The sequence below is a fragment of the Oncorhynchus kisutch genome, linkage group LG12 (genome assembly GCF_002021735.2).
Source record: "Oncorhynchus kisutch isolate 150728-3 linkage group LG12, Okis_V2, whole genome shotgun sequence".
Classification (NCBI taxonomy): domain Eukaryota; kingdom Metazoa; phylum Chordata; class Actinopteri; order Salmoniformes; family Salmonidae; genus Oncorhynchus; species Oncorhynchus kisutch.
The window spans coordinates 10,863,997-10,889,266 of NC_034185.2; the positions used below are offsets into that span (position 1 = coordinate 10,863,997).

The 25,270-nt window shown below is 43.8% G+C and overlaps 1 protein-coding gene across 1 annotated transcript in view; it reads right to left on the reverse strand.

Annotated features, from left to right (window-relative positions):
- LOC109877481 (DNA-directed RNA polymerase III subunit RPC1) overlaps window positions 1-25,270 on the reverse strand; it is a 71,502-nt gene that overhangs the window by 18,187 nt on the left and 28,045 nt on the right. Inside the window, exons 19-23 of the mRNA XM_031836851.1 lie at window positions 21,937-22,055; window positions 17,258-17,395; window positions 16,199-16,369; window positions 14,773-14,886; window positions 3,039-3,125 (exon numbers count right to left, since the gene is read on the reverse strand). Coding sequence (XP_031692711.1) covers window positions 3,039-3,125; window positions 14,773-14,886; window positions 16,199-16,369; window positions 17,258-17,395; window positions 21,937-22,055 — 629 coding nt within the window. The remainder of the gene's footprint in view (window positions 1-3,038; window positions 3,126-14,772; window positions 14,887-16,198; window positions 16,370-17,257; window positions 17,396-21,936; window positions 22,056-25,270) is intronic.

Here is a 25,270-nt window from a genome sequence, read left to right on the forward strand (position 1 = left end):
TTTTTTTGTCGGGGACAGCCCTAATTTACACTAAGATGGGCTAATGGACAGATACAGATAAATAATTTACACAATCAAGTAAGGCTTTGGTGTTTCTCGGTCTAAATTTTCACAAAAAAGCTTTGACGGTGAAAAGTTGGTTAATTTAATCATTTTATGTGGTAAAATTGCAGTGATCGGTTCAAATTGCGAGCCCTTATTTTGTAGTGATTCTATATTTATGTGGTAATATTGCAGTGATCGGTTCAAATTGCGAGCCCTTATTTTGTAGTGATTCTATATTTATGTGGTAAAATTGCAGTGATCGGTTCAAATTGCGAGCCCTTATTTTGTAGTGATTCTATATTTATGTGGTAATATTGCAGTGATCGGTTCAAATTGCGAGCCCTTATTTTGTAGTGATTCTATATTTATGTGGTAATATTGCAGTGATCGGTTCAAATTGCGAGCCCTTATTTTGTAGTGATTCTATATTTATGTGGTAATATTGCGGTGATCGGTTCAAATTGCGAGCCCTTATTTTGTAGTGATTCTATATTTATGTGGTAAAATTGCAGTGATCGGTTCAAATTGCGAGCCCTTATTTTGTAGTGATTCTATATTTATGTGGTAATATTGCAGTGATCGGTTCAAATTGCGAGCCCTTATTTTGTAGTGATTCTATATTTATGTGGTAAAATTGCGGTGATCGGTTCAAATTGCGAGCCCTTATTTTGTAGTGATTCTATATTTATGTGGTAATATTGCGGTGATCGGTTCAAATTGCGAGCCCTTATTTTGTAGTGATTCTATATTTATGTGGTAATATTGCAGTGATCGGTTCAAATTGCGAGCCCTTATTTTGTAGTGATTCTATATTTATGTGGTAATATTGCAGTGATCGGTTCAAATTGCGAGCCCTTATTTTGTAGTGATTCTATATTTATGTGGTAATACTGCAGTGATCGGTTCAAATTGCGAGCCCTTATTTTGTAGTGATTCTATATTTATGTGGTAATACTGCAGTGATCGGTTCAAATTGCGAGCCCTTATTTTGTAGTGATTCTATATTTATGTGGTAATATTGCAGTGATCGGTTCAAATTGCGAGCCCTTATTTTGTAGTGATTCTATATTTATGTGGTAATATTGCAGTGATCGGTTCAAATTGCGAGCCCTTATTTTGTAGTGATTCTATATTTATGTGGTAATATTGCAGTGATCGGTTCAAATTGCGAGCCCTTATTTTGTAGTGATTCTATATTTATGTGGTAATATTGCAGTGATCGGTTCAAATTGCGAGCCCTTATTTTGTAGTGATTCTATATTTATGTGGTAATATTGCAGTGATCGGTTCAAATTGCGAGCCCTTATTTTGTAGTGATTCTATATTTATGTGGTAATATTGCAGTGATCGGTTCAAATTGCGAGCCCTTATTTTGTAGTGATTCTATATTTATGTGGTAATATTGCAGTGATCGGTTCAAATTGCGAGCCCTTATTTTGTAGTGATTCTATATCTATGTGGTAATATTGCAGTGATCGGTTCAAATTGCGAGCCCTTATTTTGTAGTGATTCTATATTTATGTGGTAATATTGCAGTGATCGGTTCAAATTGCGAGCCCTTATTTTGTAGTGATTCTATATTTATGTGGTAATATTGCAGTGATCGGTTCAAATTGCGAGCCCTTATTTTGTAGTGATTCTATATCTATGTGGTAATATTGCAGTGATCGGTTCAAATTGCGAGCCCTTATTTTGTAGTGATTCTATATTTATGTGGTAATATTGCAGTGATCGGTTCAAATTGCGAGCCCTTATTTTGTAGTGATTCTATATTTATGTGGTAATATTGCAGTGATCGGTTCAAATTGCGAGCCCTTATTTTGTAGTGATTCTATATTTATGTGGTAATATTGCAGTGATCGGTTCAAATTGCGAGCCCTTATTTTGTAGTGATTCTATATTTATGTGGTAATATTGCAGTGATCGGTTCAAATTGCGAGCCCTTATTTTGTAGTGATTCTATATTTATGTGGTAATATTGCAGTGATCGGTTCAAATTGCGAGCCCTTATTTTGTAGTGATTCTATATTTATGTGGTAATATTGCAGTGATCGGTTCAAATTGCGAGCCCTTATTTTGTAGTGATTCTATATTTATGTGGTAATATTGCAGTGATCGGTTCAAATTGCGAGCCCTTATTTTGTAGTGATTCTATATTTATGTGGTAATATTGCACTGCGCTGACTGTTTTATTATTATTATTGTTATTTTTAAACCTTTATTTAAAAAGACAGTTAAGAACTAATTCTTATTTACAATGACGGCCTAGGAACAGTGGGTTAACTGGTCTAGGAACAGTGGGTTAACTGGTCTAGGAACAGTGGGTTAACTGGTCTAGGAACAGTGGGTTAACTGCCTGTTCAGGGGCAGAACGACAAATTTGTACCTTGTCAGCTCGGGGGTTTGAACTTGCAACCTTCCGGTTACTAGTCCAACGCTCTAACCACTAGGTTACCTGCCGTCCCTACACTCTAACCACTAGGCTACCTGCCGTCCCTACACTCTAACCACTAGGCTACCTGCCGTCCCGCCACTCTAACCACTAGGCTACCCTGCCGTCCCTACACTCTAACCACTAGGCTACCTGCCGTCCCTACACTCTAACCGCTAGGCTACCTGCCGTCCCTACACACTAACCGCTAGGCTACCTGCCGTCCCTACACTCTAACCGCTAGGCTACCTGCCGTCCCTACACACTAACCGCTAGGCTACCTGCCGTCCCTACACTCTAACCGCTAGGCTACCCTGCCGTCCCTACACTCTAACCGCTAGGCTACCTGCCGTCCCGCCACTCTAACCACTAGGCTACCTGCCATCCCTACACTCTAACCACTAGGCTACCTGCCGTCCCTCCACTCTAACCACTAGGCTACCTGCCGTCCCCATTTATGCAGTAATAGTGCAGTGATGGGAAATAGCTAAATCCTGGATGGACTGCTTGAAAAAGAGATGTCATTGTGACTGTGTTAAATGTAAAAGATGAAAAGGTCTACCTCAGTGGTGCCATTGTCGTTGATGCCGTATTTGTCCCTGGTCTTCTTGATTTTCTCAGATGTAGCCTTGATGAACTTTTTGATCTCCTTTGGTTGGGAGAGAAGGAGAGAGAGTGAGATAAAGGGAGATAGAGGGAGAGCGAGAGGGAGTGAGATAAAGGGAGAGAGAGAGGGAGATAAAGGGAGATAAAGGGAGAGAGAGAGGGATAAAGGGAGAGAGAGTGGGATAAAGGGAGAGAGAGAGGGAGATAAAGGGAGATAAAGGGAGAGAGAGAGGGATAAAGGGAGAGAGAGTGGGATAAAGGGAGAGAGAGTGAGATAAAGGGAGAGAGAGAGGGAGAGATAAAGGGAGAGAGAGAGGGAGAGAGAGAGGGAGAGATAAAGGGAGAGAGAGAGGGAGAGAGAGAGGGAGAGAGAGAGGGAGAGATAAAGGGAGAGAGAGAGGGAGAGATAAAGAGAGAGGGAGAGATAAAGGGAGAGGGAGAGAGAGAGGGAGAGAGAGTGAGATAAAGGGAGAGGGAGAGAGAGCGAGGGAGAGAGAGGGATAAAGGGAGAGAGAGTGAGATAAAGGGAGAGAGAGTGAGATAAAGGGAGATAAAGGGAGAGCGAGAGGGAGTGAGATAAAGGGAGAGAGAGGGAGAGAATGAGATAAAGGGAGATAAAGGGAGAGAGAGAGGGAGTGAGATAAAGGGAGAGAGAGGGAGAATGAGATAAAGGGAGATAAGGGAGAGAGAGAGGGATAAAGGGAGAGAGAGTGAGATAAAGGGAGATAAAGGGAGAGAGAGGGAGAGAATGAGATAAAGGGAGATAAAGGGAGAGAGAGTGAGATAAAGGGAGAGAGAGTGAGATAAAGGGAAGAGAGAGAGATAAAGGGAGAGGGAGAGAGAGCGAGGGATAAAGGGAGAGAGAGTGAGATAAAGGGAGAGATAAAGGGAGAGAGAGTGAGATAAAGGGAGCGATAAAGGGAGAGAGAGTGAGATAAAGGGAGAGAGAGTGAGATAAAGGGAGAGAGAGAGAGTGAGATAAAGGGAGAGATAAAGGGAGAGAGAGTGAGATAAAGGGAGAGAAAGGGAGAGAGAGAGGGAGATAAAGGGAGAGAGAGAGGGAGATAAAGGGAGAGAAAGGGAGAGAGAGAGGGAGAGATAAAGGGAGAGAAAGGGAGAGAGAGAGGGAGAGATAAAGGGAGAGAGAGAGGGAGAGATAAAGGAGAGAGAGAGGGAGATAAAGGGAGAGAGAGAGGGAGATAAAGGAGAGAAAGGGAGAGAGAGAGGGAGAGATAAGGGAGAGAAAGGGAGAGAGAGAGGGAGAGATAAAGGGAGAGAGAGAGGAGAGATAAGGGAGAGAGAGGGAGAGATAAAGGGAGAGAGAAGGGAGAGATAAAGGGAGAGAGAGAGGAGAGATAAAGGGAGAGATAAAGGGAGAGAGAGAGGGAGAGATAAAGGGAGAGAGAGAGGGAGAGATAAAGGGAGAGAGAGAGGGAGAGATAAAGGGAGAGAGAGAGGGAGAGGAGTACCATGTCAATAACAGCCATGATAAGATGTCAATAATTCACTCCTGTTGAGAGGTAACACTTTAGAAACCCAGTGGGAAAAATACAATTGATTAAATAAATAAATACAAAGCATGTAGAAATGACGGTTGTAAACTGGTTACAATGATGGTTCTAAAGTGATGGGTTGTAAAGTGGCTCGAAAATGATGGCTGTAATGGTTGTAAAGGGGTTCTAAAGTGATGGTTGTGATGGTTCTAAAGTGATGGTTGTGATGGTTCTAAAGGGATGGTTGTAAAGTGGTTCTAAAGTGGTGGTTGTAAAGGGGTTCTAAAGTGATGGCTGTAAAGGGGTTCTAAAGTGATGGTTGTAAGTGGTTCTAAAGTGATGGTTGTGATGGTTGTAAAGGGGTTCTAAAGTGATGGTTGCAATGGTTCTAAATGGGTTCTAAAGTGATGGTTGTGATGGTTGTAAAGTGGTTCTAAAGTGATGGTTGTAAAGGGGTTCCAAAGTGATGGTTGTGATGGTTGTAAAGGGGTTCTAAAGTGATGGTTGTAAAGTGGTTCTAAAGCGATGGTTCTAAAGTGATGGTTGTAAGGGGTTCCAAAGTGATGGTTGTGATGGTTGTAAAGGGGTTCTAAAGTGATGGTTGTGATGGTTCTAAAGGGGTTCTAAAGTGATGGTTGTGATGGTTGTAAAGTGGTTGTAAAGTTATGGTTGTAAAGGGGTTCCAAAGTGATGGTTGTGAAGGTTGTAAAGGGGTTCTAAATTGATGGTTGTAAAGGGGTTCTAAAGTGATGGTTGTAAAGTGGTTCTAAAGTGATGGTTGTAAAGGGGTTCTAAAGTGATGGTTGTAAAGGGGTTCTAAAGTGATGGTTGTAAAGGGGTTCTAAAGTGATGGTTGTAAAGGGGTTCTAAAGTTATGGTTGTAAAGGGGTTCTAAAGTGATGGTTGTGATGGTTGTAAAGTGGTTCTAAAGTGATGGTTGTAAAGTGGTTCTAAAGTGATGGTTGTAAAGTGATGCCTCTTCAACCACTTTTGCCCCAGGGTTACTTAGTACATAATGTAGTGTACAGACCCTGGTAAATCAACAGAACCGTTAGGAGATCATGCTTCCACACAACACACCAGCAGAGCTGCACAGTGTAAAACTGGTCTCTCAACACAGCACTACGCACTAGGTCAGGCTGTGCAGGACAGACAGTAACATCACAGAACAGGAAACACTCATTCCATTTCATCTTACAATCCATCAAACCTGCCAAAAACATTCTGTTGATCAAAACCCTATAACGATGCAACTCTTACACGATTAGTAAAATAACATTCAAATCAACTGTGGATGCATTCTACAATAAAATCTATTTAAAAATATGTACAACGTTTAATTTATTTGATCATATCAAACCCCTACTACAATTCAACACTTGCCTGATTAGTACTTTAATCCAAACATGGGTAGACACATTGAAAAAGCCAAACTTTAGAATTGACCAACTGACCGAATGCTGTGTTTGAAACGGTGCTGTTGTCACATGGTTAGTCTCACACCATTACCTAGACATGTTAAGACACCGTACCTCCATATACTTCTCTGAGCCCGTGTCTGTCAAGGCCTTGACGAGGGGGACAAAATAAGACAGAAACCACAGAGTAAACTGGATCAACCTTACCACACGTTCCTTAAATCAACTCAGTGTGCGCGCACGGGCGCCCCCACATTATTCATCATTAAAATATGGTAATGACTAGAAACAAAAATGAAATAAACTAACAAATGGAAGAAAAAAAAGGTGATTATGCTGCTATCTTGAAATCAGTTAATTAGCTGATAACGGAGAGGCCTATTCATTTGAAACCAGAAGTTGTCGTAGAAGTCCTTGACCCCCTGTGCTGATCTGACTTTCAACATTCCAATTAAAAGTTTATATACAAAAAAAGGGGGAACGTTCCAACAATAACGATGACAATCCTTCAGGCTTCCGTCCCCATCAACCAGTATCAGAACTTCCAGACCCTGAGTGTGTATGACGGAACGTTGTTAAAATGGGACGTAACCCCATCTGCCTAGGGAGACTAAATCACCAATATATGTAATATACCTTCAAATAACCCTCTGGATTACAGAGCATGTACTGATGAAGAAGCAGGAACAATACACACAAACCCTGTTAGAACAACATACATTATAAATGGTTTTAATGTTTAGAGAAGCTTTTAATGTTTAGAGAAGCTTATTTTATGTGAAAGATGCATTATGAGTCACAGTACTCATGGTACACGTCTTTATTAGGAGGAATCCTAGAGCACGGAGGTCTCATGGTACAGGTCATTAAAGGAGGAATCCTAGAGCACGGAGGTCTCCTGGTACACGTCTTTATTAGGAGGAATCCTAGAGCACGGAGGTCTCCTGGTACACGTCTTTATTAGGAGGAATCCTAGAGCACGGAGGTCTCATGGTACACGTCTTTATTAGGAGGAATCCTAGAGCACGGAGGTCTCATGGTACAGGTCTTTATTAGGAGGAATCCTAGAGCACGGAGGTCTCATGCTACAGGTCATTAAAGGAGGAATCCTAGAGCACGGAGGTCTCATGCTACAGGTCATTAAAGGAGGAATCCTAGAGCACGGAGGTCTCATGGTACAGGTCATTAAAGGAGGAATCCTAGAGCCACGGAGGTCTCATGGTACAGGTCATTAAAGGAGGAATCCTAGAGCACGGAGGTCTCATGGGACACGTCTTTATTAGGAGGAATCCTAGAGCCACGGAGGTCTCATGGGACACGTCATTAAAGGAGGAATCCTAGAGCACGGAGGTCTCATGGTACAGGTCATTAAAGGAGGAATCCTAGAGCACGGAGGTCTCATGGGACACGTCTTTATTAGGAGGAATCCTAGAGCACGGAGGTCTCATAGTACACGTCATTAACACTAGAACTGCCTGGCCTTTCAGCCTATCAGTACCCACTAGAGAACGTTGCTGGGCATCCCCTTTAGCATATGCCTCAGATGCATATCAACCCGCAAGGAGCACAAACAAGCTTGATAAATAGTGCATAAACTATTGTAAAGGATTAAATTGCATAAAGAAATACCTGTGGAAATAAATAAAATAAAAAATGACTAGTTGTTTAGATGGATCGTCAAGGATATGCTGTTTTGGATAATTCTATTAAGTCCTACGAAAAAAAAAGCATAGGCATATAGTCTATTTTCATTCCCTTTACAATAAAACACTACAGTGTTCCATTTGATCAACTTGATTTGTAAATTAAATTAGTAATAAGAGTTAAAGTCATTAATAAAGTCCAGTTATAGCTTATGATAATATGATAATAATAATATAACCTGCCAGGTGAAATGATTTGCGTGTATTCCTAAACATGAACTAGACTACATTGTAAAGGATTCAATTGCATTCAGTATAGTATCAGACACTGTATAGTGTATAGTATCAGACACTGTATTGGGCCCTTATACCGGTGCCTTTAACGCATGAATCAATACAGTTCTCTCTTATGCTTCAGGTTCCACGGCCAGCACACAGCACCAGTTTTCATGGGCCTTGTTTCGTGTGGCAGCAGCCAGAGCGAGAGAGCGAGAGCTTGGCGAGGGAGAGAGAGAAGGAGAGGAGGGAGAGAGAGAGAGAGAGAGAGCTTGGCGAGGGCGAGGGAGAGAGAGAGGAGAGAGAGAGAGAGGGAGAGAGAGCTTGGAGAGAGAGAGAGCTTTGGAGAGAGAGAGAGCTTGGAGAGAGAGGAGAGAGAGAGCTTGGAGAGAGAGAGAGCTTGGAGAGAGAGAGAGCTTGGAGAGAGAGACCCTAACCCTAACCGACAACCTTTATGGTTGTGAGGTCTGGGTCCGCTCACCAACCAGACTTCACAAATGGGACAAACACCAATTGAGACTCTGCACGCAGAATTATGCAAAATATCCTCCGTGTACAACGTAGAACACCAAATAATGCATGCAGAGCAGAATTAGGCCGATACCCACTAATTATCAAAATCCAGAAAGAGCTGTTTAAATTCTACAACCACCTAAAAGGAAGCGATTCACAAACCTTCCATAACAAAGCCATCACCTACAGAGAGATGAACCTGGAGAAGAGTCCCCTAAGCAAGCTGGTCCTGGGGCTCTGTTCACAAACACAAACACACACTACAGAGCCCCAGGACAGCAGCACAATTAGACCCAACCAAATCATGAGAAAACAAAAAGATAACTACTTAACACATTGGAAAGAATTAACAAAAAAACAGAGCAAACTAGAATGCTATTTGGCCCTACACAGAGAGTACACAGCGGCAGAATACCTGACCACTGTGACTGACCCAAAATTAAGGAAAGCCTTGACTATGTACAGACTCAGTGAGCATAGCCTTGCTATTGAGAAAGGCCGCCGTAGGCAGACATGGCTCTCAAGAGAAGACAGGCTATGTGCTCACGGCCCACAAAATGAGGTGGAAACTGAGCTGCACTTCCTAACCTCCTGCCCAATGTATGACCATATTAGAGAGACATATTTCCCTCAGATTACACAGATCCACAAAGAATTCGCAAACAAATCCAATTTTGAAAAACTCCCATATCTACTGGGTGAAATTCCACAGTGTGCCATCACAGCAGCAAGATTTGTGACCTGTTGCCACGAGAAAAGGGCAACCAGTGAAGAACAAACACCATTGTAAATACAACCCATATTTATGCTTATTTATTTTATCTTGTGTCCTTTAGCCCATTTGTACATTGTTAGAACACTGTATATATATATAATATGACATTTGTAATGTCTTTACTGTTTTGAAACTTCTGTATGTGTAAATGTTTACTGTTAATTTTTGTTGTTTTTCACTTTATATATTCACTTTGTATGTTGTCTACCTCACTTGCTTTGGCAATGTTAACACATGTTTCCCATGCCAATAAAGCCCTTGAATTGAATTGAGAGGAGAGAGAGCTTGGAGAGAGCTTGGAGAGAGAGAGAGAGAGAGGAGAGAGAGAGAGAGAGAAGAGAGAGAGAAGAGAGAGAAGAGAGAGAGAAAGAGAGAGAGAAGAAGAGAGAGAAAGAGAGAGAAGAGAGAGAAAGAGAGAAGAGAAGAGAGAAGAGAGAGAGAGAAGAGAGAGAGAAAGAGAGAGAAGAGAGAGAGAAGAGAGAGAGAGAGAGAGAGAGAGAGAGAGAGAGAGAGAGAGAGAGAGAGCTTGGAGAGAGAGAGAGAGAGCTTGGAGAGAGAGAGAGAGCTTGGAGAGAGAGAGAGAGCTTGGAGAGAGAGAGAGCTTGGAAGAGAGAGAGAGCTTGGAGAGAGAGAGAGAGAGAGAGAGAGAGAGAGAGAGAGAGAGAGAGAGAGAGAGAGAGAGAGAGAGAGAGCTTGGAGAGAGAGAGCTTGGAGAGAGAGAGAGAGAGGAGAGAGAGCTTGGAGAGAGAGATGAAGAGGAGAGAGGAGAGCTTGGAGAGAGAGAGAGAGGAGAGAGGAGAGAGAGGAGAGAGAGAGCTTGGAGAGAGAGAGCTTGGAGAGAGAGGAGAGAGAGGAGCTTGTGGAGAGAGAGAGAGAGGAGAGAGAGCTTGGAGAGAGAGAGAGCTTGGAGAGAGAGAGCTTGGAGAGAGAGAGCTTGGAGAGAGAGAGCTTGGAGAGAGAGAGCTTGGAGAGAGAGGAGAGAGAGAGCTTGGAGAGAGAGAGAGCTTGGAGAGAGAGAGAGAGGAGAGAGGAGACTTGGAGAAGAGAGAGAGGAGAGAGAGAGAGCTGGAGAGAAGAGAGAGAGAGAGAGAGAGAGAGAGAGAGAGAGAAGCGAGAGGCTGTGGAGAGAGAGAGAGAGAGGAAGAGAGAGAGGAGGGAGAGCTTGGAGAGCAGCTTCGGATGAGAGAGCAGCTTGGGAGAGAGAGAGAGAGAGAGAGAGAGAGAGGAAGAGAGAGCTTTGGAGAGAGAGGAGAGAGAGAGCCTTGGAGAGAGAGAGAGAGGAGAGAGAGAGCGAGCTTCGAGAGAGAGAGAGCTTGGAGAGAGAGAGAGAGAGAGAGAGAGAGAGCTGCGAGAGAGAGAGAGCTGGAGAGAGCTTGGAGAAGAGAGAGAGGAGAGAGAGAGAGAGAGAGAGCTTGGAGAGAGAGAGGAGAGAGAGAGCTTGGAGAGAGAGAGAGCTTGGAGAGAGAGAGAGAGGAGAGAGAGCTTGGAGAGAGAGAGAGAGAGAGAGGAGAGAGAGAAGCTTGCGAGAGAGAGGAGAGAGAGAGAGGAGAGAGCTTGGAGAGAGAGACAGAGAGCTTGGAGAGAGAGAGAGAGAGAGGAGAGAGAGAGCTTGGAGAGAGAGACAGAGAGCTTGGAGAGAGAGAGAGGAGAGAGAGAGCTTGGAGAGAGAGAGAGAGAGAGAGAGAGAGAGAGAGGAGAGAGAGAGCTTGGAGAGAGAGAGAGAGGAGAGAGAGAGCTTGGAGAGAGAGAGAGAGAGAGAGGGAGAGCGTCTGTAGCTTCTTTCTTGGCGTTCATGTGGTTCTCACGTAGCTCACATGCCAGATCAATGATGACATCTCTCCTGCTGACTGGCTTGTCCAAAACGGACGCGTTGACAGCAGCCACGTCGGGGCACGTTGTAGAACACCGTGTTCGGAAGATGGAAAGGCCGTCTGTACACGGTAGAGATGTATAACCTTTGTGTGATTGTAGTCTGTCGTCGTCTCCGGGTTTCTTCTTGTGGTCATTGCCGACGGCAACAGTGGGACGCATGGTGTTGAGGATGACACACTTTCATTGACATCCACACACCACTTTACCACTCTTCATCACTGATGTGGAGTACAGCTCAGCTGGTCTGTTGTTTGTTCACTGTTCTGAACAGGCTAGTCTTCCTCGTAATCAAATTGTCAAATTGGTCACAATTTCTGCCTTTGCAAGACTCCATGAGTCTCAAACCCACAGTCTCAGACAGTCACTCACCTGCAGGCCTGGTTTCATCTTTACCCTGATATGGAAAGACATTGAGAAAGTACTTGGTTTGGACATCGGCAGGCTAACCAGAACTGAAGTCACATGCACCATTATCAGCTTGTATCGCTCATTCTTCCATTGACCACAGAATAGCATAGTGTAATTTGAAGTTTATTATGTCAGTAGTTTTTGCCTAGTAACCAGAGCAGTGCTGCCTCGCTATTGGTCACGTGCTGAATGCAGGGACAGCACGGATATTCTTGGAACAAGTGACATTTGGAAATAGAGCTGCAAAACTCTAGAATTCTGAGAATTCTATTTGACAAAGGGAAGCGTCATGGAAACGGCAGAATACACTCCTTCTGATTCTATATAGAAATCAACATGTTTTACCTACATGTGACTGAAGGATGAAATCTATAACTTGATAAATCTATAACTGATAAATCTATGATATTTGAACGGTGGTTGAAGATTTGCTGTTGGCTGTGGCTGTTGATAGACCATAATATAGGTCTGTGTCCTAAATGTCACCCCAGTCCCTATATAGAGCCCAATGGGCCCAGGTTAACACTAGTCCCTATATAGAGCCCAATGGGCCCAGGTTAACACTAGTCCCTATATAGAGCCCAATGGGCCGAGGTTGACACTAGTCCCTATGTAGAGCCAAATGGGCCCAGGTTAACACTAGTCCCTATATAGAGCCAAATGGGCCCAGGGTAACACTAGTCCCCTAGTCCCTATATAGAGCCCAATGGGCCCAGGTTGACACTAGTCCCTATATAGAGCCAAATGGGCCCAGGTCAACACTAGTCCCCTAGTCCCTATATAGAGCCCAATGGGCCCAGGTTAACACTAGTACCTATATAGAGCCCAATGGGCCCAGGTTAACACTAGTTCCTATATAGAGCCCAATGGGCCCAGGTTAACATTAGTTCCTATATAGAGCCCAATGGGCCCAGGTTAACACTAGTCCCCTGGTCCCTATATAGAGCCCAATGGGCCCAAGTTAACACTAGTCCCCTGGTCCCTATATAGAGCCCAATGGGCCCAGGTTAACACTAGTCCCTATATAGAGCCCAATGGGCCCAGGTTAACACTAGTCCCTATATAGAGCCCAATGGGCCCAGGTTAACACTAGTACCTATATAGTACCGTGCTTCTACACCTGCATTGCTTGCTGTTTGGGGTTTTAGGCTGGGATTCTGTACAGCACTTTGAGATATCAACTGATGTACGAAGGGCTATATAAATAAATTTGATTTGATATAGAGCCCAATGGGCCCAGGTTAACACTAGTCCCTATATAGAGCCCAATGGGCCCAGGTTAACACTAGTCCCTATATAGAGCCCAATGGGCCCAGGTTAACACTAGTCCCTATATAGATCCCAATGGGCCCAGGTCAAAAGTAGTGCAGCCAATAGGGAATAGGGTGCCATTTGAGGATGTTACCCAGGTCTAAGTCTCGGTCTATACGCCGGGGTGTAACTGCTGGTAACATTGGTTTGAGTGAAGAAATCTGTCAAACTTGACATTTTAACTGACATTTAATAGGCTATAGCATTACTGTTGATGACTGATATAGGTCTATAGGCTGGGACATTACTGTTGATGACTGATATAGGTCTATAGGCTGGGACATTACTGATCTCTGATATAGGTCTATAGGCTGGGACATTACTGATCTCTGATATAGGTCTATAGGCTGGGACATTACTGTTGATGACTGATATAGGTCTATAGGCTGGGTCATTACTGATGACTGATATAGGTCTATAGGCTGGGTCATTACTGATGACTGATATAGGTCTATAGGCTGGGACATTACTGTTGATGACTGATATAGGTCTATAGGCTGGGACATTACTGATGACTGATATAGGTCTATAGGCTATAGCATTACTGTTGATGACTGATATAGGTCTATAGGCTGGGACATTACTGTTGATGACTGATATAGGTCTATAGGCTGGGACATTACTGATGACTGATATAGGTCTATAGGCTATAGCATTACTGTTGATGACTGATATAGGTCTATAGGCTGGGTCATTACTGTTGATGACTGATATAGGTCTATAGGCTGGGACATTACTGTTGATGACTGATATAGGTCTATAGGCTGGGACATTACTGTTGATGACTGATATAGGTCTACAGGCTATAGCATTACTGTTGATGACTGATATAGGTCTATAGGCTGGGACATTACTGATCTCTGATATAGGTCTATAGGCTGGGTCATTACTGATGACTGATATAGGTCTATAGGCTATAGCATTACTGTTGATGACTGATATAGGTCTATAGGCTATAGCATTACTGTTGATGACTGATATAGGTCTATAGGCTATAGCATTACTGTTGATGACTGATATAGGTCTATAGGCTATAGCATTACTGTTGATGACTGATATAGGTCTATAGGCCGGGACATTACTGTTGATGACTGATATAGGTCTATAGGCCGGGACATTACTGTTGATGACTGATATAGGTCTATAGGCTGGGACATTACTGTTGATGACTGATATAGGTCTATAGGCTGGGACATTACTGTTGATGACTGATATAGGTCTATAGGCCGGGACATTACTGTTGATGACTGATATAGGTCTATAGGCTGGGACATTACTGTTGATGACTGATATAGGTCTATAGGCTGGGACATTACTGATGACTGATATAGGTCTATAGGCTATAGCATTACTGTTGATGACTGATATAGGTCTATAGGCTGGGACATTACTGATGACTGATATAGGTCTATAGGCTGGGACATTACTGTTGATGACTGATATAGGTCTATAGGCTATAGCATTACTGTTGATGACTGATATAGGTCTATAGGCTGGGTCATTACTGATGACTGATATAGGTCTATAGGCTATATCATTACTGTTGATGACTGATATAGGTCTATAGGCTGGGACATTACTGATCTCTGATATAGGTCTATAGGCTGGGTCATTACTGATGACTGATATAGGTCTATAGGCTGGGTCATTACTGATGACTGATATAGGTCTATAGGCTGGGACATTTCTGATGATTGATATAGGTCTATAGGCTGGGACATTACTGTTGATGACTGATATAGGTCTATAGGCTGGGACATTACTGATGACTGATATAGGTCTATAGGCTGGGACATTACTGATGACTGATATAGGTCTATACGCTGTAACATAACTCTTGATAATAGATCTAAAATCAATAATATAGCCTGGTCCCAAACGGCTCCTTATTCCATATGGTTAAAGTGCACTATGTAGGGAATAGGGTGCCATTTTGAATGCAAGACAGAAGCAGTCAAGTGGATAAGTGATAGTTATTTACCTCGAGGAAGCTGTCTCGGCAGCACTTGAAGTCACTCCTCTTCATGATGGACTCTGCTGTCAGGACCAACTCATTCTTACTAAGGGCTGGCTGCTCTGAACACGTATGGACAGACTGGGGGATGGAAGGATGGAGAAGGGAGAGAGGTATGGAGGGATGAGGGATAGAGGTATAGAGGGATGAGGGATAGAGGGATGAGGGATAGAGGTGTGGAGGGATAGAGGAATGGAGGTGTGGAGGGATAGAGGAATGGAGGTGTGGAGGGATAGAGGAATGGAGGTGTGGAGGGATAGAGGAATGGAGGTGTGGAGGGATAGAGGAATGGAGGTGTGGAGGGATAGAGGAATGGAGGTGTGGAGGGATAGAGGAATGGAGGTGTGGAGGGATAGAGGAATGGAGGGAGGGATAGAGGAATGGAGGGAAGGATAGAGAAGAGGAGTGATGGCGGGATAGAGGGAGGAGGGATAGAGGGATGAAGGGAGGAGTGATGGAGGGATAGAGGGAGGAGGGATAGAGGGAGGAGGGATAGAGGAGTGATGGAGGTATGGAGGAAAGAGGAGTGATGGAGGGATAGAGGGATGAAGGGAGGAGTGATGAGGGAAGAGGAGTGATGGAGGGATAGAGGGAGGAGGGATAGAGGGAGGAGGGATGGAGGGAAGAGGAGTGATGGAGGGATAGAGGGAGGAGGGATAGAGGGATGAAGGGAGGAGTGATGGAGGGAAGAGGAGTGATGGAGGGATAGAGGAGGGATGGAGGTATGGAGGGAAGAGGAGTGATGGAGGGATAGAGGGAGGAGGGATAGAGGGAGGAGTGATGGAGGGATAGAGGGAGGAGGGATGGAGGGATAGAGGGAGGAGGGATGGAGGGATAGAGGGAATAGGGATGGAGGGAAGAGGAGTGATGGAGGGATAGAGGGATGGAGGTATGGAGGGAAGAGGAGTGATGGAGGGAAGAGGAGTGATGGAGGGATAGAGGGAGGAGGGATGGAGGTATGGAGGGAAGAGGAGTGATGGAGGGATAGAGGGAGGAGTGCAGATGTGTTATTAGTAACTGTGGGCAGGTGAACAAACAGCTGACCTGCATCACCAACACACACATAGAGATGACAACATGCATGCTGGGTAAATCCTCATTTCACCGTCTGCACATTCTGAAGCCTGGCACTTTGAAATGTAGGATTGTTTATGTTATTGTTGCCAGACTGACGACAGGTGAGGTCTAAGAGAATAATGGGTGTTTGAGTGTCTGTGTGTGTCTCTGTGTGTGCGTGTCTCTCTCTCTGTATCTGTGTGTGTGTCTCTGTGTGTGTGTCTCTGCGTGTGTGTGTCTCTGCGTGTGTGTGTGTGTCTCTGCGTGTGTGTGTGCGCGCTTGCGTGTGTCTCTCTGTGTGTGAGATTAAGTTAGCCTCACACGTGTTATGACTCACCCGGATGTTGTCCAGAACTCTGTTGAACTCCAACGGTTCATCTTTCCCCTCCATGGCGGCCGGGTCCAGGCCGTCCCCCCCGTAGACAAACTGAATGATGTCACCAGTGGAGCTCCGTACCGTCAGATCATACTGGGAACACAGGTCCTCCAACGACTTCACCAGACGCCTCTGTTGACACACAGCACAGCCACCACAGAAGAACAGATCAGAGGACGACTCAACAACAGATAGGCCTCTTTAATCCTGCTTGTTGTGTCACCGTGTGTGTGTGTGTGTGTGTGTGTGTGTGTGTGTGTGTGTGTGTGTGTGTGACCACTCAACACCCTTCCTCTGCTTCGTATCATTAGTCAGATGGTGAGCTGTTCTGATCTGAACACAACAACAACACACCCTTAAGGACCCTCAACTCTGGACCACCAAGCCATTTCCACTGCATGTTGTTTTCACTGTAATGATCAGGGCCTGATTTAGACCCGGGACACCAGGTGGGGTGATATTAATGATCATGGCCTGATTTAGACCTGGGACACCAGGTGGGGTGATATGAATGATCAGGGCCTGATTTAGACCTGGGACACCAGGTGGGGTGATATTAATGATCAGGGCCTGATTTAGACCTGGGGCACCAGGTGGGGTGATATTAATGATCAGGGCCTGATTTAGACCTGGGACACCAGGTGGGGTGATATAAATGATCAGGGCCTGATTTAGACCTGGGACACCAGGTGGGGTGATATGAATGATCAGGGCCTGATTTAGACCTGGGACACCAGGTGGGGTGATATTAATGATCAGGGCCTGATTTAGACCTGGGGCACCAGGTGGGGTGATATTAATGATCAGGTAGAACAGAAAGCCAGCAGGCTCCGGACCTCATAGGGTCAGAGTTGAATAGTCCTGCCCTAGGAGATAACTACTCAAGAGGGAGCCTGATAAGATGTAGATTTGTAGGGAGCACACATTGTTCCCTCTTTTCTTTTATACAAACAGAGAGCAGAGGGTGTTGGGTACGGTGCAGCAGGCAGCAGCCCAGCGGTGTGTGTGTGTGTGTGTTACCTGCATGTATCCGGTCTCCGCTGTTTTAACAGCGGTGTCTACCAAGCCCTCTCGACCAGCCATAGTGTGGAAAAAGAACTCCGTCGGCGTCAGGCCTGAATAAAAGCTGTCAGCTACAAACCCTTTAGCTGCAGGAAGCTGGGACACGACACACAGAGAGACAGAGAGAGAGAGGTGTTACGTCATTATAAAAGGCCCCGGACGAGTCCCAAATTGCACCCTATTCACTATTACTGTAGAGTGCACTACTTCTGACCAGGGCCCCACAGAGCCTTGGTCAACAGTAGTGCACTAAGTAGGGAAAAGGGTTGCCATTTCGGGATTCATCCCCTGTTAGAGCAAACCAATGAAAACAGGGCTCTGACTGAGCCAGCTGGGGATGTTGTTTACTGCTAGGAAAGAGAAACATCTATGAACGTTTGAACGTTTTTCAACTCTTAGCCTACAATTTCTGCAGGTTCGAGAAAATCTAATTGCCATAAATCCCCATCGAAATCCATCTGTTTAAAATAGAGATTGTTTTTGCATCAGGCTGTGTGTGTCAATCCGACACATCCCGAATAGTCTCCCAGTCCCTGTCGTTGAATAATATCCCCACAGCACGATGCCACCACCATGCTTCACCGTAGGGATACTGCCAGGTTTCCTCCAGATGTGAAGCTTGGCATTCAGGCTAAAAATAGTTCAATCTTGGTTTCATTATGTCAGAGAATCTTGTTTCTCATGGTCTGAGTCCTTTAGGTGCCTTTTGACAAACTTCAAACGGGCTGTCATGTGCTTTTTTACTGAGGAGTGGCTTCTGTCTGGCCACTCTACCATAAAGGCCTGATTGGTGGAGTGCTGCAGAGATGGTTATCATTCTGGAAGATTCTCCCATCTCTGGCACTCTGTCAGAGTAACCATTGGGTTCTTAGTCACCTCCCTGACCAAAGCCCTTCTCCCCTGATTGATCAGTTTGGCAGGGCAGCCAGCTCTAGGAAGAGTATTGGTGGTTCCAAACTTCTTCCATTTAAGAATTGTTATAACCTTTATTTAACTAGGCAAGATCAGTTAAGAACAAATTCTTATTTTCAATGACGGTCTAGGAACAGTGGTCTAGGAACAGTGGGTTAACTGCCTGTTCAGGGGCAGAACGACAGATTTGTACCTTGTCAGCTCGGGGGTTTGAACTTGCAACCTTCCGGTTACTAGTCCAACGCTCTAACAACTAGGCTACCCTGCCGCCCCAATGATGGAGGCCACTGTGTTCTTGGGGAACTTCAATGCTGCAGACACATTTTGGTACACTTCTCCAGATCTGTTTCTCGACACAATCCTGTCTCGGAGCTCTACGGACAATTCCTTCGACCTCATGTCTTGGTTTTTGCTCTGACATGCACTGTTAACTGTGGGACCTTATAAAGACAGGTGTTTACCTTTCCAAATCATGTCCAATCAGTTGAATTTACCACAGATTGAATCCAATGAAGTTGTAGAAACATCTCAAGGATGATCAATGGAAACAGGATGCACCTGAGCTCAATTTCAAGTCTCATAGCAAAGGGTTTGAATACTTATGAAAATAAGGTATTTCTGTTTATTTGCAAAAACGTGTTTTTCCGCTTTGTCATTATGGGGTATTGTGATGTCATTATGGGGTATTGTGATGTCATTATGGGGTATTGTGTGTAGATTGATGAGGGGCCAAAAAATAATTTCATCAACTTTTAGAATAAGACTAATGTAACAAAATGTGGGAAAAAGTCAAGGGGTCTGAATACTTTCAGACTGAACTGTATTGAATACTTTCAGACTGAACTGTATATGATAAAAGCTACTGCACATTAAGCATCGACAGAAAAACAAAAGCCCTTTGATATAGCTAGCTATATGCTCTCTTGGGTAAATAAATGAAACCAGCTTCTAGTAGGCTAATCTTTTGAGTAGGAACGGTATGAATGTAGCCTACTGTATAACATGTACATCGTTCAAATCATGACAAAGCAAGGAGAGAACATGTCATTCTGGTGCTGCACACGCAGACTATAAGGTCACAAGTAAAGGCTAGCGAATTTTGAAATATAATAAGACCTATTTGCATAATTAGTAGGCTGACACATATATACCTTTCATAATAAGCATTTCGCTACACTCGCATTAACATCTGCAAACCATGTGTATGTGACAAATAAAATTGGATATTTCCCAATGTTATTAGTCTACCTCCTCGTTCCCTCTAGTGCTGTTTCAATTCTTCCCTGCGTTTAACAGTCAAGTAAAAGGAACTGCTATAGTCTACCACCATCTGAATGGTTATGGGTCTGAATTAATAACTGCTATAGTCTACCACCATCTGAATGGTTATGGGTCTGAATTAATAACTGCTATAGTCTACCACCATCTGAATGGTTATGGGTCTGAATTAATAACTGCTATAGTCTACCACCATCTGAATGGTTATGAGTCTGAATTAATAACTGCTATAGTCTACCACCATCTGAATGGTTATGGGTCTGAATGAATAACTGCTATAGTCTACCACCATCTGAATGGTTATGGGTCTGAATGAATAACTGCTATAGTCTACCACCATCTGAATGGTTATGGGTCTGAATGAATAACTGCTATAGTCTACCACCATCTGAATGGTTATGGGTCTGAATGAATAACTGCTATAGTCTACCACCATCTGAATGGTTATGGGTCTGAATGAATAACTGCTATAGTCTACCACCATCTGAATGGTTATGGGTCTGAATTAATAACTGCTATAGTCTACCACCATCTGAATGGTTATGGGTCTGAATTAATAACCGTTAGTCTACCACCATCTGAATGGTTATGGGTCTGAATGGTTATGGGTCTGAATTAATAACTGCTATAGTCTACCACCATCTGAATGGTTGTGGGTCTGAATGGTTATGGGTCTGAATTAATAACTGCCGTCTGCCGTCTGCCGTCTGCCCCCCCCCCCCCGAGATGGGCCGTCTGTCTGTCCACCCCCCCCCCCCCCGAGATGGGCCGTCTGTCTGTCCACCCCCCCCCCTCACCCCGAGATGGGCCGTCTGTCCCCACCCCCCCGGAGATGGGCCGTCTGTCTCCCCCCCCTCCCGAGATGGGCCGATGTTATGGGCGGTAAATTCCAGTAAATCTTGGTAACGGGGTTCCTGCCATTAAACCCTAATGCTGACTGCAGGAATGTCCACCAGAGCTGTTGCCAGAGAATTTAAATGTTAATTTCTCTACCTTAAGCCGCCTCCAAAATCGTTTTAGAGAATTTGGCAGTACTTCCAACCGGCCTTGCATACCACGTGTAACCACGCCAGTCGAGGATCTCCACACCTGGTTTCGTCATCTACGGGATCGTCGGAGACCAGCCACCTAGACAGCTGATGAAACTGTGGGTTTGCACAACCGAAAAATGTCTGCACAAACTGTCAGAAACCATCTCATCTCATTGACCTGACCACAGTTCGGCATCATAAATCGACTTCAGTGGGCAAATGCTCAAATCGATGGCCACTGGCATGCTGGAGAAGTGTGCTCATCACGGATTAATTCCGGTTTCAACTGTCCTGGGCAGATGGCAGACAGCGTGTACGGCGTTGTGTGGGCGAGCGGTTTGCTGATGTCAATGTTGTGAACAGAGTGCCCCATTTTGACGATGGGGTTATGCAAATAGATTTTTATCGATGGTCATTTCAATGCACAGAGATAACGTGACGAGATCCTGAGGCCCGTTGTTGTGCCATTCATCCACCTCCATCACCTCATGTTTCAGCATGATAATGCACGGCCCCATGTCGCAAGGATCTGTACACAATTCCTGGAAGCTAAAAATGTCCCAGTCCTTCAATGGGCTGCATACTCAACAGACATGTCACCAATTGAGCATGTTTGGGATGCTCTGGATCGACATGTACGACAGCGTGTTCCAGTTCCCGCCAATATCCAGTAACTTTGCACAGCCATTGAAGAAGAGTGGAACAACATTCCACAGGCCACAAATCAACAGCCTGATCAACTCTATGTGAAAGAGATGTGTCACGCTGCATGGTGAACACATCAGATACCGACTGGTTTTCTGATCCACACCTCTACTTTTTTTAAAAAGGTATCTGTGGCCAACAGATGCATATCAAATCAAATCTTATTTGTAACATACACATGGTTAGCAGATGCTAATGCAGTCTGTATTTACAGTCATGTGAAATCCATAGATTAAATCCATAGATTAAATCCATAGATTAAATCCATAGATTAAATCCATAGATTAAATCCATAGATTAAATCCATAGATTAAATCCATAGATTAAATCCATAGATTAAATCCATAGATTAGGGCCTAATGAATTTTTTTTACATTGACTGATCTCCTTATATGAACTGTACCTCAGTAAAATAATGTTAAAATTGTTGCATGTGTAATTATATCTACTTCCATTGTCCTCCAGGAGTGGCTTCAGTTCCTCAGCTGTTGTCCCAAATGTCCCCCTATTTCCTACACAATGCACTCCTTTTGACCAGAACCCTATCAGTCGCCTGGTCAAAAGGAGTGCACTATGAAATAGGGTGTCATTTGGGAGATGGTCCACCCTAATCTCTTCATGTTATGAATGAATGAATGAAGCACTTGAGACTCCGGACAGATATAATGGTGATTTCAGCTGGTTAATAAATGGCCTTAAGGAGGTTCTTACTTTAGAGTGCTTCTCAAAGTGTGGCAGCGAGCGGTTCTCAAAGCCGTCGGGCACTCGAGAGCCGCTTATAGCCTGCTGGCCCACGCAGGCGATCATCTGGGAGATGTTGATGAAGGATCCTATGGAAGGGAAATGAAAGGGATGAAGAAATAAGACCATTAGCATCACCTCAAAATAACAAACAAATCCTAAGCACTCTATCATATACAGTGCCTTGCGAAAGTATTCGGCCCCTTGAACTTTGCGACCTTTTGCCACATTTCAGGCTTCAAACATAAAGATATAAAACTGTATTTTTTTGTGAAGAATCAACAACAAGTGGGACACAATCATGAAGTGGAACGACATTTATTGGATATTTCAAACTTTTTTAACAATTCAAAAACTGAAAAATTGGGCGTGCAAAATTATTCAGCCCCTTTACTTTCAGTGCAGCAAACTCTCTCCAGAAGTTCAGTGAGGATCTCTGAATGATCCAATGTTGACCTAAATGACTAATGATGATAAATACAATCCACCTGTGTGTAATCAAGTCTCCGTATAAATGCACCTGCACTGTGATATTCTCAGAGGTCCGTTAAAAGCGCAGAGGGCATCATGAAGAACAAGGAACACACCAGGCAGGTCCGAGATACTGTTCGTGTCCCACTTGTTGTTGATTCTTCACAAAAAAATACAGTTTTATATCTTTATGTTTGAAGCCTGAAATGTGGCAAAAGGTCGCAAAGTTCAAGGGGGCCGAATACTTTCGCAAGGCACTGTATATATATATATATATATATATATATATATATATATATATATATATATATATATTATATATATATTATATATATATATATATATATATATATATATATATATTATATATATATATATATATTATATATATATTATATATATATATATATTATATATATATTATATATATATATATATTATATATATATTATATATATATATATATTATATATATATATTATATATAATATAGTGTCCTGTCCAGGGGGTGTCCTGAGGTGATAGACTAGTGTCCTGTCCAGGGGGTGTACTGAGGTGATAGACTAGTCCAGGGGGGGGTCCTGAGGTGATAGACTAGTGTCCTGTCCAGGGGGTGTCTTGAGGAGACAGGAGATTCTTCTCCTATGAACCGTGTTCTGGCTGCTTACTTTTCCCTGTGTGTATATATATATATAAATATATATATATATATATATAAATATATATATATATATATATATATATATATATATATATATTTATATTTATATATATATATATATATATATATATATATATATATATATATATATATATATATATATATATATATATATATACACACACAGGGAAAAGTAAGCAGCCAGAACACGGTTCATAGGAGAAGAATCTCCTGTCTCCTCAAGACACCCCCTGGACAGGACACTAGTCTATCACCTCAGGACCCCCCCCTGGACTAGTCTATCACCTCAGTACACCCCTGGACAGGACACTAGTCTATCACCTCAGGACACCCCCTGGACAGGACACTAGTCTATCACCTCAGTACACCCCCTGGACAGGACACTAGTCTATCACCTCAGTACACCCCCTGGACAGGACACTAGTCTATCACCTCAGTACACCCCCTGGACAGGACACTAGTCTATCACAGAGCCTTAACCCCAATGTATCAGGTCCCATTTTTCCTTTGGTATGAGTCGGCCAGCGATCACACACTCTAACCACAACACCATCGAGTCACACTCTAACCACAGCACCATCGAGTCACACACTCTAACCACAGCACCATCGAGTCACTCTCTAACCAAAACACCATCGAGTCACACACTAACCACAGCACCATCGAGTCACACACTCTAACCACAACACCATCGAGTCACACACTCTAACCACAGCACCATCGAGTCACACACTCTAACCACAGCACCATCGAGTCACACACTCTAACCACAGCACCATCGAGTCACACACTAACCACAGCACCATCGAGTCACACACTAACCACAGCACCATCGAGTCACACACTCTAACCACAACACCATCGAGTCACACACTCTAACCACAGCACCATCGAATCACACACTCTTACCACAGCACCATCGAGTCACACACTCTTACCACAACACCATCGAATCACACACTCTTACCACAGCACCATCGAGTCACACACTCTTACCACAACACCATCGAATCACACACTCTAACCACAGCACCATCGAGTCACACACTCTAACCACAGCACCATCGAATCACACACTCTAACCACAGCACCATCGAGTCACACACTCTTACCACAACACCATCGAATCACACACTCTAACCACAGCACCATCGAGTCACACACTCTAACCACAACACCATCGAGTCACACACTAACCACAGCACCATTGACTTGGACACCATTGAGTCACACACTCTAACACCATTGAGTTGGACCATATACAGCTACTGCCAATAATCAATGAATACATGAGAAATGTAGCAGGGGGAAAAGACATAATGGACAGATGTTGATGAGAGTCTACAGCAGGGAGAAGAGACATGATGGAGAGATGTTGATGAGTTTACAGCAGGGAGAAGAGACATGATGATGGAGAGATGTTGATGAGAGTCTACAGCAGGGAGAAGAGACATGATGATGGAGAGATGTTGATGAGAGTCTACAGCAGGGAGAAGAGACATGATGATGGAGAGATGTTGATGAGACTCTATAGCAGGGAGAAGAGACATGGAGAGAAGTTGATGAGACTCTACAGCAGGGAGAAGAGACATAATGGAGAGATGTTGATGAGAGTCTACAGCAGGGAGAAGAGACATGATGGAGAGATATTGATGAGACTCTACAGCAGGGAGAAGAGACATGATGATGGAGAGATGTTGATGAGAGTCTACAGCAGGGAGAAGAGACATGATGATGGAGAGATGTTGATGAGACTCTATAGCAGGGAGAAGAGACATGATGATGGAGAGATGTTGATGAGACTCTACAGCAGGGAGAAGAGACATGATGATGGAGAGATGTTGATGAGACTCTACAGCAGGGAGAAGAGACATGATGATGGAGAGATGTTGATGAGACTCTACAGCAGGGAGAAGAGACATGATGATGGAGAGATGTTGATGAGACTCTACAGCAGGGAGAAGAGACATGATGATGGAGAGATGTTGATGAGACTCTACAGCAGGGAGAAGAGACATGATGGGAAAAGGATTTAAGGGCATTTACCATTACACTAACTTGTTTACCTTAAACCAGGAGTAGGGAGACTAGATTCAGTGAATGGTCGGGAGGGCCTGAACAGAACTATAATAATTTTGAACTCTGCAAATT